General features: G+C 40.7%; 1 protein-coding gene across 5 annotated transcripts; it reads right to left on the bottom strand.

The window, feature by feature from the left end:
- Positions 1-110: 110 nt before the first annotated feature.
- LOC134024446 (LIM domain and actin-binding protein 1-like) lies at positions 111-15,487 on the bottom strand. 5 transcript variants are annotated; one of them, XM_062466880.1, is made up of 11 exons: positions 14,907-15,487; positions 10,577-10,707; positions 9,685-9,727; positions 6,714-7,175; positions 3,663-3,717; positions 3,427-3,542; positions 3,165-3,236; positions 2,836-2,887; positions 2,471-2,550; positions 2,224-2,357; positions 111-2,071 (listed from the first exon to the last, which is right to left on the bottom strand). In XM_062466880.1, the coding sequence occupies exons 2-11, from the start codon at positions 10,696-10,698 to the stop codon at positions 964-966; spliced, it is 2,244 nt and encodes a 747-aa protein (XP_062322864.1). In that variant the 5' UTR covers positions 10,699-10,707; positions 14,907-15,487; the 3' UTR covers positions 111-963. The 5 variants fall into 5 exon arrangements, with proteins under 5 accessions (XP_062322864.1, XP_062322857.1, XP_062322873.1 ...); XM_062466873.1 differs by lacking the exon at positions 14,907-15,487 and adding an exon at positions 13,352-13,523; XM_062466889.1 differs by lacking the exon at positions 14,907-15,487 and adding an exon at positions 13,352-13,523 and having other exon boundaries at positions 10,577-10,704.
- Between the last annotated feature and the right edge of the window lie 1,586 nt (positions 15,488-17,073).

The following is a 17,073-nucleotide window of genomic DNA, read 5'->3' as shown; positions in this document are numbered from 1 at the left end:
TTTGATTTCACAAATATGAAAGACAGCAGAGGGAATCACCACCTAAGATCATACTTTGAATCAGTTTCAAAACTATCAACTTGAGTTCATGTTTAAATAAGAGTCATATCCATAATAAACCATTTTATTCATTACAAATAATGGCATTATGGTAATTTAATGACTTGATATGTCGATAAAGATATAAAAAACATTGGTCCAGTAAAGTACAGTATACATAATCAGGGTAAATCTGACAATGTGCATAGATCCAGTTCTAAACTCAATTACAAAATATGATTTTTATACAGTTTAAACCAGGCACCTTTTAATTGAAAATTAGAAAAAGCAGGAAGCAAAAACATTCAGAAACACTGCACTCAGACAATTCATTTGGACCAGAGAAACAAACAAAACTTGTCATTCTCAAATCAATCCAAGTGTTTAACACTTTACAAGCATTTAGAAATACTTTTCCCATCATCCATGTGGCAGTGATTTGGACTGGCTAATATTATCGATATTTAATCCATCATTCACCACCGTCTTTCAAAAACAAAGCAAGACAATATTTAAGTGAAAGATGCAGAGCTTCCAGCATAGAGTGTATATTTTATTACCCCACAATTGAATAATTCCCATATTATATCAAGGCATTGTCATTGAGATGGTCGTTCAGTTAAGAGTTTAAAAACAGACTAACCAGCCTTTGCTGCATAAAGAAAAAACTACCAAAAGTACCAAAAAGATGGAAACATTTCAATACACCAGTCAGGATCCATTGCCTACCTCTGAATTAATTGAAGGAATCCAAGAGGCCAGGAGTTGTTTAAGACAGAATGAACACTAAACCTAATATAAAATCACAAATTGCACCAACAGTTAGAAAAAAGGTGTGCCCTTCCCCCCATTGCATCATCCTCGCCCTTTCATACATGTTAAGCTAATTCTGCTGTCTGAAAGGGGGACATAGACAAATCCTTCTCAGACATCATCTTCCTCATCATCTTCTTCATAGTAGCGATTCCTCTTGATCATCTGCTCCACTGTCAGCTCCTCCTCCCCTTCTCCCCCCTCTTCTTCCCCATCCCAGAATCCCACATCCTGGGAGGTGCGGTTGTGTTTGACATGCAGAGGTGAAGAGGGGGATGCTGGGATTTCTGGTGAGGCACTTTGGCATTTCAGAGGCGCTTCTTCCTCCTCATCTTCCACTGCTGCTGCTGCTGCTGCTGCTTTCTCTCTTGACATTTGTTCCTTTCTATTCTCCGTCTGCTTTGGAAGACTTTCAGCTTCCTCCTCTGAGCTGCTGCCTCCTCCAATGGGCTTCTTCTCTTCCCTCTCATCCCTCCCTCTCTCTGCCTGGCCCTGAGCCTGCTGGGCAGGGTCCTGAGGCCAGGAGCGGGTTTCCTCCAGAGAGCCCCTTCTCTCCAGCAGGGGCCTGATGGGTCGGCGGGGCTCCCGGGGGCCCAGGGACAGAGGGGAACTAGCGGTGACAGCCACAGAAAAGGGCCGACTGCGCTCCTTCAGAGAGGAGCTTCTCCTCAGGCTTTTCAGCTCTGCCTGCTCTGGGCTCTGATTGGACATCAGCAGCTCTCCCTCTGGGGGCCACTTCGCCCTCCATGGCCGACCCCCAGCAGCTCCCTCCAAGGAGGGGCTTCCTCCTCGGGCACCCGTCCCAGCCCCTAAATCTCCCTCTGAAGAAGGGGGCCAGGCGATCCTCAGCCTGCGAGTCTCTGTTGGTCTCTCCACAGAGCTGTGCTTCTCATTTGAACTTGTGTTGGTGTGGGCCAGTGTCTCCAGAGAGGCAGCCAGGTCTGTTACCTTGGCTATGGGAGACTCCTCCACAGTGGGGCTCGGTTGTTTGGCTGGGTTGTTCTCAGCTGGATGAGAAACTACTGTCGGTTCCTCAACTTCCTTTGGCCTAGCTCTCTCTTCTTCCAACAAGTCCTCCTCTTCGTCAGTCCGGGTGGTCCATAGCTCTTTGTGGGGCCGGTGTCCAAAGCCCTCATCATAGTTTCCTTTGGCCTTGAACAGCTGGCTAAAGTGGGGCTTGCAGTAGACATTGCCATGCAAAGAGGCATAGTTCCCCAAGCTAAACAGAAGGCAGTAAAAAGGTTAGAAAGAAAGACAACTAAAATCTTAGCTATTATACCAAGAGGTTTCCTGAGAAATGACCGTTCAAGAGTAACACATCTCTATGTCAAGTATCAACAGAGAGCCCTGTATGTGCAGGTAAAGTCAGACCTGAGCTTAGTGTTGCAGTGGACACAGCGGAAGCAGGTGTTGTGGTAAATGTGCTGATCTGCCACCAGTCTCTCCAGAGGGTACACAGTCTTTAGGCACGCAATGCAAGTTTCCCTCACAGGCAGGCAGAATTTCTACATTTAGTAATACAAAATATATGTAAGAGGACTGGGGTCACCAGGAATATACTGTAAATATTAGGTTTTAGTTTTTTAAATGATGGGTCATGATAAGGGAAATCACTTACTCTAGTTGCCTTGGGTGGATCACTATGGGCAGCCGACAGAGGGCTACTCTTAGAGCTAGGATGTGAATTCATATCAGTGCCTAAAAAAAGGCAAGCATAATGCAATTGCAGGCTTTAGACTCCAGTTTGGCTCATATAGGAGGTAGAAGAGTGGACACCAGGACAGAACAGTAATTCAAGTAAACAACAGTCAGAGCTGCCCTTTTACCCTTATTTATGGGGCCCAATTAGAGAAAAGAACAGCTCAGATTCCTGCTGGGACACAGCTCTGTCCCCTGAACCCCACACCCCAAGCTGCGACATCACAGGACGGGTGCACAGAATACTGCTGTTTACACATGTATGAGTGGGTCTCCCAGACTCACCGTTAGTCTCATGAACTGGCAGTTTTTTGATTTTAGACTCTAAAGGTGATACCTGATTGAGAAGGGGGTAGAGAGAGTGCAAAAGGGAAAAAAGAGAAAAAGACAGAGAGAAAGACTGTCAAACTTTACAAGGTCACATAGTTAACTGCCCTGTGGCACAGAGTTGATTTACTATCAGGACATTACTACTCTATTTATCAGCCTGAACTCTGATAATTAAATGTTTGCATATACAAACGCAGACATTACAAGAGGCTACTGCATTAAAAACTCAAAAACGTTGTCTCTAACACACCATCTCTCTCCTTCTCACATATATTAGTACTGACCAAAGCTACACCACCAGGGGGCACAATCTCCTTGCCACTGAGGTGACTTCCATCCATTTCTGAGACACTAGCCTGAAAAACAACAGGGTTGATTAAAACAACTCACCTCAATACAGAACAGTGTGACATCTAAATGGTTGAAATGGTAAATCAGACAGTAATAATCCCTTGCAAAACATTGTTATCTTCTTCAGTTTCTGGATAAGGTTTCAAGGTTCATGTAAGAATTGAGCAGTAAAATAGTAGCATGACATGTACATACACACATGGATGAACTCCCAATGCGTGCAGCGTCCTTTTTGGACACAGCAGCTTGGTATTTTGCCATCCTGTCCCTAAGTGATGTGGACTCGAACACTCTCTCAGATAAGGAAAGGCCTAGAACACAGACACACAGGTTTACAGTCATCATAGCAATTTTCACCCAAATATCCTTAAGTTACAACAGTGATCTTCAACAACAAAAAAAAAGTATGTATGTGTGTTCATTTGTGTTACCCCCAAGTCTGTCCATGTCCTCTGAAGAGGTCCGGCGCAGTCCCGTCCTTGTCTCCTAAATGAGAACACTCAGGTCAGGTCAAACACACAATCAGTCATAGACCCATAAACTTTCTATCTTTTTAATCTAATTCCACCTTTTATTGCTAGTTATGTTCCCTTAGTATAGTTAGTCCTCATATTTAAATTTTTGATTCCTATATGTTTAATGTTTGCACCTTCCTGCCAAAGCAAATTCCTTGTCTGTGCAAACTTTCATGGCGAATAAAACCCATTCTGATTCTGATCTTTGTGGCAGAATGAGTCAGCACTTCTTGTCTGTACCCAAGTCAATTCCTTATTGGTCCCAGAAGACCAACCCCACAACCCCCCTCCCCCACACTAGCTGTATCCTCATTAGTCACATTCTGGATTCATTTTTAATTACAACAGGTAATGATAAATAATCTCAAACACCCATTTGATGTATGTGCCATTTCCCTGCTCTAATCAAATGAGAAATTACATCACTGATTTAATTTAACTAAAGGACCAATCTGAAAAGAAAGAAAAGTATACATATATTGGGGCGTCAATTGCGTTGGGAATTGATTGTGTGTATTTGCGTTTTGCCCATGTGTCCACACACACTGATGAGTAAACCAGACAGAGACTTAGCAGTAATCCTCAACACAGAAGAGTGAAGGAGAGATCTAGTCAATTAAAACAATCTGTTTCTCCTGGCCCTCCCATTTGAAATCATCATGGAGCTCTAGCTGCCCCCCTCCCCTCCTCACAGGCTTACATGCAGGACTGTACAATAGGACTGTTTAGGTGGCGTGGGATGGGATTGTTTCACTATTTTCATGGTGTTAGGTTTCGAAGAAGGCAGCTCTCGTTAGTCCAGTATTGTGAAAGCTGTGCAATGCGACTAGAAGAATGTGTACAGACAGGAACACTTAGTTCCAAAACCACTTTAACTGATGCCAGATTAGACAGTGCTGGGGTCAAAAGGAAAATGATGCCCATTTATTAGGGCCAACCAGAGACTTAATTTTTCTTTGTTTTTTAAAAGTATTCTTTTTATTGTCTTGGACGCATTTAGCTGTCCAGACACACTGGTAACAACCACGACCATGATGCATCATGTTTCTGAAACCTTCCTCAGAGCTAGCACTGAACAGTAAAGAGAGAAAGAGAGAGGTGGACTACAACTACAGAAAAGGGTGTGAAAAAATAGAAACAAATGGGAAGAGCAGGTCCATCAGACAGTTGGGGAGGTAATAAAAGAAAGAGACACAGAGAGAAACAAAGAAAATGTGTGTGTTTGTGAGAGACAGAGAGTGTCTACTGTCAGGATGTTATGCGGGTGGGAGAAAGGAGCAGTGTTTTCTGTAGGAGTCAGGGTTTGTAGGCCTCCAGTGATCTGGGGGTAAGGAGCATGTGCATACCACTGCCATGACATCAGCACTGCTGTAAGACGGCATCAGCGCTGAGCAGGCACAGAGATACAGCTGGAATAGGATGAGCTCTGTATGTCTGTGTGTGTGCTGAAGTGTGACCAATGATCAGCCAACCTTCACCGATGTTACAAAATTATTCTTAATCCATAGTAAATTGGATGTAGATAACTATACACACACACACATACACACACTTGTAACTATTTGTGAAAATGGGGGCTTAAAAAAATGTTGTGTATTAAACGGACACTCAGCAGTGAGCACAGGTCTCAGACCAAAACAAATTGAAGTTGACCCCCTAATAGAGTCCCCTCTATACAATCCAAGCAGTATATTCAGCAGCAGCCCAGGACCTTAGGAACATGGTCAGCATGACACAGGCTTGCCTTCACGAGTCCTGGACCACTACAACACCACCACTGTTCTCTAACCAGCCTCCTCAGAGACACAGGGGAGACTTTCTGCGGTGAATGCTCATGAACTTAGTTAACAACAGTGGTAAACACAAAGGCATGGCACATCCACACAATTCCTCCTGAAATTCAGGCCTCCTGAAAGGCCTGAAACTCTCAAGCCTCCTCCAACCCTGCCTGTCAGAGCTGAAAAGCAAAAGAGGACAGTTCTACAGCAGTCCAGAAAGATAACATGTTAAATTGTCACCCCAAATACTGAATTAAATTTTTATGAATCACAAAACCAAAAGTAGAACATACAAAAAACTAAAAGTAAAGATATGAAGAGCAGAAATATCTTGGGCTAGATGTTGTAGGTGTGGTGGGATCTGATAGAAAGAATACTTCACGAAGGAAGAATCACACGGCAAGAAGGGAGGGCAGGAAAAGAGAGGTAGAATTCCAGAGGTGGGTCTTTGAAGAAAGCGAAAAAGAGGAATGCAAGAACATTCCAGACCCTCGGCTACAATACAGGGTGGAGGTAGGGGTCCGGGAGGGGGCAGAAAGGAAGGCTGGTGAGGATTACTAAGCTTGGTCAGGGTAGACTAGATCTGAGAGCATAGGGCTGGGGGTAAAGGGGAAAGAGAGAGAGTGAGAGGAGGTGACTTTAGTAAAATGTTTGGAAGGGCATGAAGTTTTGAGGAGCAGGAAGGCAGGAGAACAGGGGGTTTTGTCAGGGATATTTGCAAAGCAATGACAGGACAGCTTGTAATTATGCAATTTAATATGTGACTTGTTTCTGATGAGACTTAGGGCAACCTCCTGTATTTTAAGTTTTAACATTATTCAATAATCTGACTTCTGGTGTTAGTCCTTGTCTCTCTCTGTATGTGTATATTTGCAAGGTGTGTACTGTATAAGTGGGCAAGGTTGTGTGTGTGTGTGTGTGTAGTTTTGGTAAAGAGGTGTTCAGTCTGTACTTACTGATGTGCACTGAGACAGACAGCGCTCCAAGGGGAGCCATGCAAGAAGCAGACAGGGCTTTCAAGCGCATGAATTAATCAGGTACAATAGCATGTGACTGACTTGACTAAACTCCAAAGAAAGATTGTAACTAGTACAGTCTAAAACTAAAAAACAGGATAAGAGGTTAGCTACATTACTGCTGTCTGTCTGTGTGTGTGTGTGTGTGTGTGTGTGTGTGTGTGTGTGTGTACCTTGCCAATGGAGCCTCCCTCTCCCTTCTCAAACATCATCTTCAGACTGTTGAGAGGCATACTGGGTTTCTCCAAGGGTCTGCAGGGGCTGGACACCACTTTCTCTTCCACCTGCATCAACCCTTCCTCCTCTTCTCCTTCATTTGTTCTCATCTCTTTCTTCTCCATTGCTCTCTGGTTCTCTCCTCCCTCTGCTGGCTTTATTGCTGCTGGGAGGTACGGGTGGTGGCTGGCTATACTTTGACCTTCTTGAGTGTTCAAGGGTCCAGGGGACTTGGTTGGGGAATGGTTTTCGGTGGGGGGGGGAGGTCTGGGCACAGCTGGAGGGGTAATGCGAGCACGGGGTTTGCTGGTGGGCAGAGGAACAGTTTTATCCTGTGGAGGGGGTCCTGTATGTTCCCAACGTTTCTTTAAAACACTCAGGTTCCCTGAGCGCAGGGTGGGTGGCAGACTCTCAACCGACTGGGAGGACAAGAAAAGGAGAGAGGGGATTAGAACACCACTTCAGTCTCAATTTCTGACCTCCTGTAAAACTGACACAAATGTGACAAGACTACACAACCAACACATCAGTCATTACCAGGTATGGATCACTGATAAATGGTCCATAAGTCTGCATTTCAAGTTTCCACACTGTACCAAAAGTTCAGTTTTTATTAGGCAATACAACCTCAATTGCAGAAAAAAACAAGCACATAATGTCATCACCAAAAAACATTTCATCCTACAGCAGCCATGTTGTAAAGAATGAGCTTGTTACTGACTTGGACAAATGACAGCAGATTCAATGACCAGCTGTTCCTAAAGCTGATCCAGGAGAGGAAAGCTGTCCAGGGGTTGCTGTCAGCTGCAGACTTAGTGCCACAGCAGCAAAGAAAGACTTGGCTTCAGAGAGAGGGAGCAGGACTGAACATGGAGAACTCTTTCTCAACTGCATTCCATTCTGTGGCAACCTTACCTTTTCCCACAAACAACCCAGGGGAAGGTCCTCTCCACTAACCAACCATCCATAATCTCAACAAGCTACTATCAAAAAAGATGAAGGGAGAGTTCTGCCCTAATGTGTAATGTATTAGTTTTCCATTTTCTCTATGGAAATAACAGCCTGCTCATAACTGACTATAAACAGCTGGGAAGTACAGAAAGGGGCGTGGAACACCCTTTGACAGGAAGACTGAGGTAACTAATAAATTAGTCAACCCATTTGGTGAATCAAGCATACCTTTCCTTAGACCCAACTAGACTGCAGCATGTGTGAGCATACAGAAAACCAGGTCAACTGACACAACTATTCAAATCTATAGTAAATAAATGATGTGCATTGTTCAGTAATTTCCAAGATCAAAAACTCTTGAATGAAGAACCAACATTACCTCTCCATTTAACAAGAAGAGGTGGTCAACGAGCGAGTGGAAGTAGTCCATATAAAAACCTCCAAACCCTAACTCTACTTGAGACATCTCCTTATGACCACAGTCCATAATCTAGCTACTCCAGAGGAATCCATTCTGAAAGTCACAACAAAGGATTTGACAGAGACGAGCGCACACATGGTAAAGAAAGAGGGAGAAAGGGAGGACTGAACAGGACAGTAAGAGAGAAACCCGAAGCTAACAGAAAACAGACGCACAATCCCTTTCTTTGTCAGACCAGCTGAACTACAGCAAATGGACAAAACAATGAAAAGTTTGTTCTCTGTTTTTTGAAAAGAGAAGTGGAGAAACCTGTGTGAGTGAGGAGAGACGAGGCGAAGTCAAGCAGACCTAGGCAGCAGTGTTGGATGAAGTCCTTCTCTGGGTCTGTGAGCTGAGAGAGAATGATAGAGTTCTCCCAGATGTTAGCAGTAAGAAAAAAAACTCTGCTTGTAGGAGCTAGCCCACCCCCCATCAAGACCAGGAGAGAGAAAAAAAATACCCAGGAAACCAGAAAGCAGGAAATGATACATTTAGGAAAAGTTTAACTCTTCAACGGCTGGGTCTCGTGTTTCATTTTAGTTTTATTCCAACAGAGGAACTTAATGTTAGACATTATGGTTTTGTCTATAAATCCTGCAATGTATAATTTAATTACAGCCTAATGGTCTCTGCCTCACTAACATCAAGTTCTCAATTAGAACTGTATGCTCTACAACTATTGAGGAATGTGGCGGAAAATCATAATATTCCATTGTTTAAGTGCTTCTTAAGTAGTCAGTTATTCCAGTTATCAGTTATATTCAGTTGATCTTCACCTTTACCTGACCCTTTGTCTTCTCAAAGGCCTTATGAAATGTGCTACGTCCTGATTCTGATACATCCTGTCCATCGGGTCCATGACTCAGAGTCAGCTTCCGGCTCACTTTATCCACACTCACACAACTGGGGACACACTTCCGCAAAACCTAATTCTAACATTACAGATCTGGCTCAGTAGTAAAGCCAAGCACAAGGCACAATCAAGAGTAGACTACTACAAGCTAATATAATAACATTAGTGCTGACCTTGGTGAATGCTAATTTGGAAAGTTCACATCATTGTGGACAATCTTGTGGTCAAATCTTAGTCATATGGCAGGAAATTGTAGTTATACTAACAAAGGATCAGATAGTCACAAAGTCTTAAAGATTTGACGAGTGACTGAACAGTAAATATTTTAGCTCCGTCAGAAGGAAGAAAATATTATTCGAGAGAACACAAAACCTAATTTTACCCCAAACTACATAATGTATCCAAAAACAAGGATGACACTCAATATGGTAGAATTACCTTATAATCATGCCTGTTACTGGGTGATTTCTTATTCCCTTCACTAGTCCAATCAAGCACAGCCCAACTGACAAAGGCAACTAACTATGGCAGTAGCAGAGGGTATTAAAGGGGATTAGGCATTTGAAGTGGGATTATGGGCATGACTATAGGCTGATCACAACAAGTAGTCAACAAAGGGGAGCTAGTAACGGGCAGTTTGTTTGGAGAATAGGTAGATACTTACTGCTTTCTTCTTCTCTGCATTGGACTCAGCCGCTCGTTGGTACCTGTGGGAGGGGAAGAGGGCGAGATGAGCAACACTGACCTCTGCTGAAGCAATATAGTTCTGCATAAAGCTGAGATTTTTTGTCAAATTCACTGTGGGCATTTCATCTAAACAGTACTTACATAATAATGTAATCTATTTGATAACACAATATATCCATTCAGGATTAATTTAAATCTGACATTTGATGGCCATTAAAACAAAAGAGCATCTTGCTTTTAATCAGGTCATTCTGATCCAAACACACCCTATTAAACACTATCACTGCGACTGAGAGAATCAGTCTAGTTGTTTTCCATATCACCATCTACTGGACAGATACAAGTATTACATTACTGCTGAAATATATGCATACAACTAGAAATTGTGCCTTCATAACACATCTTTTTTTTCAGTCTTAGGCTATCAAATCTATCAATAGCCTAGTTACCTTTGTGTTTTTTATTTTGGGATTTTTCTATTCATGTTCATTTCATTTAGATTACGTGATCCTAACAACATTTCTAACTGAATTGAATCTTCAAAAATCGTGATTAACTGATCTTGAACAGATTACTTTTGAAAGATAGCCACCAATCTATATATATTAACGAATCTCCTAACCACAATTTGAACAACAGAAACTAAATATAATCGCACTATCTAAACCGTACAGTAATTACATAACCTATCAAAGTATTTTGATAATTGCATGGAATGTTAGGACTGCAGATGAGGAGCTGTATGGTAGGCCTTCTAAAGAAATGGATCCACGTGATTTTTTCACACACGCATGACAAAGATAGACTATAGCCTACATAAAAAGTGTTAGTACAGTAGACACAACTACTGTTTGGCATATTTTACTCACTTGGAGAAGCGCTCTGCGATGGCATTGGTCTTCCCCCGGCCGCTGATCAATGACAGCTCTTTGGCAGTGACACGTAAAGACTGTGAGGCCCATGATCTCCTGTTGAATGATCCGCTTTCCATGTTTCCCTTCTAAAAAGTTGAAATTGTAATTGTTAAATATTTTTTTTAGGAATACAAAAAACACTTTTTACATCAGGTCCACAATATGCCTCAAAGAGACAACACTGTTGGATGAAAGCCCCAGTCACAGAATAATAAACACAATTAAAATCACCAACACTCATCAAACTGAAGAACTGACAGTACACTGCACTTTTGACTACTTTCAAACAATAAGTTAAAGTGGTCCCTGACGATAATTGGAGGCAGAGCTATATATTCAATGAGAGTACTGTCTGTTTACAAAGAGATACTGTCAGACACTGCCTTTTCAACCCCCCAATGAGGTCACTGACCTGTACCAATCACCAGCAATGTCTGCCTGCTTGTTTGTCCATTTATACAGTATAATGACATTTACTCACCGCAAACGTTTTAACGCATACGCTTGCACGTATACACAAACACAATTACTGGAGTGAGCTTTGAAACCATCTGCCCCAAATAGCAAAAATGCAAGTTCTGATCTGCCTGTGCTGCCTGACTGCAAAAGAAGTAAGCATTACATGAGCAGTAATGCTGTCATTGTGTGAATCAGAGCGTATCATCATCTGACTGCAGACTGGGGCCTGCTCTGAGCACATAAGTGGTAGTGGAAGCATTTTATACATACTTGTTTTTCTTAAGTAACAATTAAAGGCAGCTTGATTATGTATAATGTATGATTATACATTATACATAAAGGCAGACATACTTTGACGTACAAACATAAAAAGACATGGTTGCTATGCTGGCCAACACATACACAGGTAAATAGGCATTCTCAGACAGCCGATAAGACTTTAAAACTGTTATTTGTCTGGAAGGGAGGGCCGTCTTGAAAATAAACACATTAAAATCAGCTAGAAGTCGTAGAGACCCTCCTTGAGTACACATTATAATTTACCACAGTAATTCAGCCATGTCCTTTACCGGTCAGCTGACTTTCTAGTTGCACCTTGCTTTTTACACCTTGGTTATTTCATCACTAGGCAACGATGAATGGACTTTGAAATAAACTTTAACAGATCAGCAGGTTATGTGTTGACACAAAGAGAGACAGGGAGGGTGTGTTTGTGGGTGCATGAGTGGGTAAGAAAATAAGACAGAGGCAGGCACTTTACAGATAAATGTAATGACAAGATATTGTGGAAATGTTTGTCCATAAAGAATACGATAAAAAAAAAGAAAAGGTTGATAGATTTGCACTGAGACATCCTATTTACTTTTCATAAACACAGTATGTATCATAGCCACAGTAATTTTTAGACGTGGTCTCAGTTTTCATATTTCACGAGGACAGCAGGCCAACAATTAAACCTGGGTTTATGGGGAGTATATTGGTTCAAAGCCTGTGTAACTAAAGTATGCATTCAGGGGGAAAGGAATAAAGTGTGGGTGTGGGTGTGTGAACACATACAGGAAATGCATCCTATTCATGTATACTGTCATGGTGGGATAGCTTGGCAAGCCAAAGACAGAAAGGGGCATTCTACCATTTTCACAGAATATATTATCTGCTATAACTGTCTCTCCAAGCAAAAAGACACAGAAGAGAACATCACCAAAATATAGCTTGATTACTTAATATTAGACATAGCCAAACATCTAGGTCTACTGTCTGTAGGCCTACTCGTAATGCAGACTCACACAAGGACAGTACACCTGTGTGGAGCCTATATATCGAAGATGACCGATTCTGGGTTCAAACTTTTCCTGAGGCAATTCTTATCTGGTTTAGAAACACTAGACCTACGCATGTTAAGTTCAATAAAGCACAAAACCAAATGACCTTTAAACTTCCACTTCCTTCTGAGTTCTCCCTGGCAACACAGTATCCAAAACAAACATTGAAATTTCACCAAACTGAACCACAATGGCTCTGGCATTGTGCAATAGACATTACCTAAATCTGTATGAGACAATTGTACATGTGTGGTGCAACTTGGGGAGGATGGGGGCAACCTTCCCTGGAGGTGATGGTTAAGCTTTAATTGAACACTAATACAGCAAAAAGAACCCAGTGATGCAGTTCAAAAGGTTCAAATGTGAAAATTGCACCTTGCTATCCTAATGGGATTAGTCAGTTGCACACATTGGAACTTTGGAAGTCAGTCCTGTAATGACACAAGTAAAACAAAAAATGTGGCACAATACTGTGGCACTCAAGCACAAATTAAAAGTCAGTTTACAAGAATATAGGCACACGTCCTATACATTTTATATTATATATATAAAAAAGACCTTAACTAAAATACTACTTAAATGTAAGCCTTTATGGTCATTTTTAGTCAATAACAAGTGTTGGTGACTGGGAAACTACCCCTGAATGTCATTCATGGAAAGCTGGTTCAGTCGGAAACTGAAACACAGGCCTTCCCTTCATGGCTGATTCAGCACTTCATTGGAGACGGTTGATCAGGTGTCACAAAGCCACCCAACTTCTTTTAACCCTGTAGTTTTGAGCAGTACACAGCCTTTTTGCAAAACAGCAAAAGTTGGACAATCCACCTTAACAATCGCTATCACTACATCAGTGACAATACAGATTGTGAAAGTTATGAAATTGATAGATTAAAAACACAAAGAATGGAAGTCAAGTAGTTACTACAAAAGCAAAGATCAAATAACTCACCTTTTAGTTTGTCTATCGTCAGCCACGTCTTAAGAAAAGATTACATTTGTTTTTTTATTTCATTTTAGCATTGGTCCTTCCTTAACGTTTTACACTTCCGATGAGTCACTTCTCTGGCATACCTTGAAATACCTGATACTGTGTGTGTTTGTGTGCGAATGTGTCTCTGTGGTGTAAGAGGCGGAGTAAGGAGAAAGGTGTCATAGGACTCTAGGGGGATGGTCATGTGATTCTCTGCACCAATTACCTTAGGTATTGCATTTCTACGTATCAAGTACATTGTGTGTGTAGTGCGCATGTCAGCTAAATCCTTGCAAATGTTCAACATTTGCTTTGCACTACCGTAATACCGTATCAGTATTAGATCATATATGTTGAACTTGAATACGGACAAATATAACCTGTGTACAAGGTACAATTGCATCTCCCCATAAGGATGGTGCGTGAGTGTATTGACGAAGGACAGCTGGAGGAGAGGTGTAGAGAAAAGAGAAAAGAGGGATAAGAGAAACAGGGAGAAAGAACAGGAAGCTCAAGTTTCTCAGTATAGTTGAAAGAGGACCAGGAGGTACATGAGTGTCATGTGAGCCCTGCCAGGTACTGCTGCAGTGCCAGAATCATGCTGGCTTTGTCACAACACATGTCTGAACACTTCAGACATTCCTATTTTTAGTGGTTAGCCTAAACAACAACTTTTCTCTTACATGTATAAATACAGGTTTGTCAGGGATAATTAGGGCCAACTTAAGGCCAGAAGACAGTCTTTTTCACTTGTTTTTACTGAATAGATCAATCTTTCTTGATCAATGGTTTGTCTCTTCTACCGAGTTTTATCCAAATATTTGTATGTACAATACAATTCTCATGGACATTACCTTTCCCAGCTAGATTAGTTATTCTTAAACTGTGTGTCTTCTATGGAGTATCCTTTCTTTTAACAAAGAAATAAAACATCCCATTCTGACATTATAAGGTGGGGCTATTCCAACAATGTTAAAAACTGAATATAACTGTGCCAATAAAGGAGCATAAAGACGTATGAAAATGACCTACTAAAACTGGCAAGACAGTCAAGATAAATAAATAAAAAAGAAGATTCAGCATTGAGTTGACTGACTGCAGGCACTGACAAGAATACTAAACAAATGTCTCTAAAGACAGCCACTGAGAATCCACCTACAAAAGGATTAGGAAGTATATCGTTGTTGTCAGACCAAGATGGAGTAAATTCAAGTGTATTCATTAAACACGTTTCAAAATGTAAAACAATGTAAACATCACAACATCAATGTAACCTAACTGGTTATGCCAAAACAGCAGTGTTTACAATTCATGATGAACTATATTTTTCTTGAACAGACGTTTACCCTATGCATGTTTCCGAAAGTCCGTTTCAGGATTAGGTTCGGATTCTTATTAGTATCGTTGTAAACTCCAATACATTAGGCTATATATTATCTAGCTACACGAGGAATATTTTAAAAGAAGTAAAATGACCTAGCTGTTATTTTCATCTGTAGATACAAAATAATTCAATAACCTACTAAATACCCACCTTTGTCTTTTTTTCTTCAATTGTCAAACGGCATTTGGTCTCTGCATGTTTGAAATGTAGCCTGTTAAAACTCAATTGATGAATGTCCCGGACGTGCAAGCCAGCAGGTGTAGCAAAAAGTATTTCCAGTTGTATTCAAGCGTGGTTCTTACTGTAATCAACCGTGTCTAATTTCCAAATTGTTACAATCAAACACAAAAACGTGTACAGAGTAGCCTAAAAAATAAAATAAGGCCACCGCTGTCGTGTAGGACTAGCAATCAAACTTTAAGTGCCAGCGTGGGTTCGAAAATCTTGTGTCTGCATCGCACGGGGCGTGACTTGTCAAAGTATCCATATTCTTCTGGGAATTCCCATCTTCCAAACGGATTTCCAAACTTGATTCTCATCTTATAAGACTCCTTTCGAGTTCAGATCCAAATATCCTAAACTATTAGAAGTGTGTGTGATTGTACCATGTTTGCCCATTTAGATTTGCATTAAATTGAGTAAATCGTTTGTCATTGGCCATAACGGAAAATAATAGACATAATTATTTTTGTGTAACCCAATAACACCACCCACTACTGGCAAAACTTATCCAAATGAATAGGCCTATATCTTACATTTCTTGACCATTAGGCTACTATTGCAGTGCCCGAGAGTGATCAGCAAATCGTCAGCTAGCACAATAAAGAAATGTTGCCAGTTCTAGTTCAACAGCCAAATGTGCGTTCTCTTACACAATCAGCTGAATATAACCTTGTCAATTATCCACTAGCTGGCTATGCAACCAACCTATGGTGGCTGGAGAGACAGCACATCATTGGGTCCTGAGCTAAACACCTGCCAAATTGCAACTTTATACAGTGCCCGGTTCATGAGATCGAGACACAGAGACAGACATGGATTCATAGTTATATTTGAGACATTGAAAAGGACATGTCCTGAAACTGTCGTGAAAAATATTCTCTGTTTTCAACCAATATCCAAATCTAAGAACAGCACTGGAACTCAGCAAAGCTTAATGCAAAGTTTATTAAAATTCAGAGTGACAGAGATTCCAACAAACGTGAGCATATCCCAGGATCAGACTGGAATTTTTCTCCAGACATTTCTTTTATATATTTTCCAAATTATTTTATGATGTTCTACCATTGGTACAATACTTGTTGGTCACAGAATGCATTATGCATTCTTACCCAGCTGGTCCCTCGTCATAGGGGACTCAGATTACAGGTGCTTTTTTGCATCTCATTTTTAGGCCTGCTCTGGCGTTGAAGGCCAGCTGCACTAGGTTTCTGGGCATAGGGCTGTAAATATGCCTCATTATAGCTGGGCCTTGTAGTTTTCTATGGAAGAAGCATATACACATAGTCTTCTCTCGCATTCAGCCCCTAATTATCTAGATTTGCACTTTGGGCTTAATATCTTCTACATATTAGTGGCAATACTAATCAGTCAACAGCTTTGCATCTGGTTTTAAGTAATATAGCATATAAAAGTAAAAAGGTGATTAACAGGTTCATTTTCAATCATATAAATCCATAATCATTACCCATCTTCATAATTACAACAGTGTGATGTTTTTTCCACAACAAAACAAATTTAAAGAGAGAACGTCACATTATAACATTGACACTGACTTGTAATACCAATTAGTCTTACATAAAAATAGATATCTAAAACTTAAGTTATAGCTAGCTAACAAAATAATAACATTCTTTAATTCCTTTGGTTTCTTTACATCTAACATTGCATTGTGTTGCCTGTGCATTTTCCAAGTTTTCTATTGTTACACTTTTACAGACATGAATAACATTTTCTGTATTCTTTAATGCACAATGTTGACCTAAATGAGCTAGTTTTCACTCATTAAAAAAGATATGACTATACCTTTGAATAGAGACAGTTAAGCTAACATGTTCACATTAAACATAGAATGTGCAAAAAAACCTGTAAACACAAAGAACATGTAATGAAATGTAATATCTAAATTATAGCTAAGCTGCCAGTAACAAAATTACGATTTTGTATTGTTTGAAACTATTACTAAATTGTCATACAGTAAACAATAAAACAAATTCACAGCTTCAAATACTACACTTCTACAGACCTTTATAATATTTTCTATATACTTTAAAGAGTAATTCACCACCAAAACATATATTTGGAGTTAAACCCCCTG

This window comes from Osmerus eperlanus, chromosome 1 (assembly GCF_963692335.1).
Source record: "Osmerus eperlanus chromosome 1, fOsmEpe2.1, whole genome shotgun sequence".
NCBI lineage: Eukaryota > Metazoa > Chordata > Actinopteri > Osmeriformes > Osmeridae > Osmerus > Osmerus eperlanus.
This window is presented reverse-complemented; position numbering and strand designations above follow the sequence as displayed.